This window comes from Colobus angolensis, unplaced genomic scaffold (assembly GCF_000951035.1).
Source record: "Colobus angolensis palliatus isolate OR3802 unplaced genomic scaffold, Cang.pa_1.0 Scaffold83, whole genome shotgun sequence".
In the NCBI taxonomy this organism is placed as follows: domain Eukaryota; kingdom Metazoa; phylum Chordata; class Mammalia; order Primates; family Cercopithecidae; genus Colobus; species Colobus angolensis.
The window spans coordinates 4,327,557-4,330,324 of NW_012122154.1; the positions used below are offsets into that span (position 1 = coordinate 4,327,557).

At 43.1% G+C, this 2,768-nt stretch overlaps 1 protein-coding gene across 1 annotated transcript in view; it reads left to right on the forward strand.

Annotated features, from left to right (window-relative positions):
- The window catches only part of FBXL20 (F-box and leucine-rich repeat protein 20), a 186,939-nt gene that overhangs the window by 169,742 nt on the left and 14,429 nt on the right, over nucleotides 1-2,768 (forward strand). The window contains 1 exon segment of the mRNA XM_011929910.1: nucleotides 1,401-1,531. Within this exon segment, the coding sequence (XP_011785300.1) occupies nucleotides 1,401-1,531 (131 nt within the window).

Sequence of the window (2,768 nt, forward strand, 5' to 3'; positions counted from 1 at the left end):
TCTCCTGCCTCAGCCTCCCAAGTAGCTGGGATTACAGGCATCTGCCACTGCACCTGGCTAATTTTTGTATTTTTAATAGAGACCGGGTTTCACCATCTTGGCCAGGCTGGTCTCCAACTCCTGACCCCGTGATCCACCCGCCTCGGCCTCCCAAAGTGCTGGGATTACAGGCTTGAGCCACCATGCCTGGCCCCAATAACTAACTTCCCTCCCTCACTCCTTCTTCCTTGCTTTCTTCTCTTCCTTCCCTTCCCGTCCCTTCCTTTCCTTTCTTTCTTCCTTTCTTTCCTTCCTTTCTTCCTTTCCCTTCATTTCCCTTCCCTTCCTTTCCCTTCCCTTCCTTTCCCTTCCCTTCCTTTCCCTTCCCTCCTTTCTCTTGCCCTTCCCCTTCTCTTTCCCTTTCCCTTCCTCTTCCCTCTCCCTTCCCCTTCCCCTTTCCTTCCCCTTCCCCTTCCCTTTTCCTTCCCTTTCTGTTGCCTCCAGCGTGCTTGTATTACATGTGTGAGCCACTGCACCCAGCCTAATAACTTATAAAAAGTACAAAATTGTGTCTGAGTTAGATACAACTCTTTTATCTCCATAAATTAGGATGTTCTTTATATTATAAAACTAAAATACAGAAGTAAATGGATGCTGTGACTGATACAAGATTGCAACTGTCATCCACAGTTTAATTTTTTTCACTAACTTATCGGTGTCAATTTGAACTTTTAGATATATTTATACTACTAAAATACTTACATCCTTATCTTTTTTCTAGGTTTTAAAATTATTTAATTGAGGCCAGGCACAGTGGCTAAAGCCTGTAATTCAAGTACTTTGGGAGGCTGAGGTGGGCGGATGACTTGAGGCCAGGAGTTCGAGACCAGCCTGGCCAACATGGCAAAACCCCGTCTCTACTAAAAATACAAAAAAAAATTGCTGGACATGGTGGTGTGCACTTGTAGTCCCAGCTCCTCGGGAGGCTGAGGTATGAGAATCGCTTGAACCTGGGAGGTGGAGGTTGCAGTGAGCCAAGATTGCGCCACTGCACTCCAGCCTGGGTAATAGAGTGAGACTCTATCTCCAAATAAATAAATAAAATTATTTAATTGAACCTAAACTATGATGTACCCTATGCTGATCCCAGTTCCATTAGAATTCCATTTTAGCTTTTAACAGAATTATATTATAGCTTCTTCCCTTTGCACCAAAGGTGAACATAGATCCTCTTGCAGACTAAATCAGGAACTGGAAGGAAGAAACAACTTGTGTTCATTTTCTTTTAGGTCTGCTATCTGATGAATGTGTTGAGCATGTCTTGATTTCCTTTTTGGTGATTATTTTCACAGAGCTATCATTTTTCTTCTGTTTTGCTAAGATACTAATATCTATGAATTTTTTTGCTCTTGTTTTTTTAGCAAATCACAGATGAAGGTCTCATTACTATATGCAGAGGGTGCCATAAGTTACAATCCCTTTGTGCCTCTGGCTGCTCCAACATCACAGATGCCATCCTGAATGCTCTAGGTCAGAACTGCCCACGGCTTAGGTAAACATTTCTTGTTTAGCTCATAAAAATCGTAGAACAAAAGTTTCCTTCACCCATATTTCTTCCTTGGAACTTTGGAATTTTAAGGTAGACACTGCAGGTGCTTTGAAATGTTAAGGTAGTTAAGCACCTTTTAGATGCCCACCTACTTGCTTTTTGTACCTCATTTGATTTCATGTAATTGGCGTGAACCAAGGGGTGACAATCCCCAAATTCTACTACTTTCTCTCCATACTAGAAAAAAAATCAACGTTTTATTACTTGAGATAGAAAGAAAGTTATTCTCTCTTATTAATGCTTTTATATAATTCTTTTCTCAAAGTAGTTTTTAAAGGTCCACACTGAGGTCATTTATGTCATAGTAATGATACCAGGTACATAGCAGGGGGTACTATATTTAAAAATAAAAAACACTGTTACAGGAGTACCTGTTTTGTACTGATGGGCTTTTAAAACAGCCTTATTTCTCTCTGGCTCTTCAGTTTGAAGAATGCTGTGTTTTTTACTTTTTGTAGAGATGGGATCAGGCTGTGTTGCTCAGGGTGACCTCAAACTCTTGACTTCCAGGGATTCTCCCGCCTCAGCTTCCCAAAGTGTTGAGATTACAGGCGAGAGCCACTGTGCCCAGCCTATTATTGTCTTTTGAGGCAGTATTGGGTAGGCCTGCCTCGATCTCCTGGGTTCAAGTGATCCTGTCACCTCAGCCTCAGGAGTAGCTGGGACTAAAAACATATGCTACCACACCTCGCTACACTTTTTGTTCTCTAAAATAAACTTACACAGTACTTGTAAATTAGGTGCTGCTTTAGGTGCTTTACAAATACTGATTCAGGGCCAGGTGCTGTGGCGCACACCTGTAATCCCAGCATTTAGGGAGGCCAAGGCTAAAAGATCGCTTGAGCCCAGGAGTTTGAAACCAGCATGGGCAACATGGCGGAACCCTGTCTCTACAAAAAATAAAAAAATTAGCCAGGCATGGTGGTGTGTGCCTTGTAGTCCCAGCTACTCAGGAGGCTAAAGTGAGAGGATCACTTGAGCCCAGGAGGTCAAGGCTACAGTGAGCTAAGGTTACACCGCAGCCCTCTAATCTGGGCAACAGAGTGAGACTCTTGCTCAGTAGCATTAATAATTTGTTTAATCTCGGCTGGGCGCAGTGGCTCAAGCCTGTAATCCCAGCACTTTGGGAGGCCGAGACGGGTGGATCACGAGGTCAGGAGATCGAGACCATCCTGGCTAA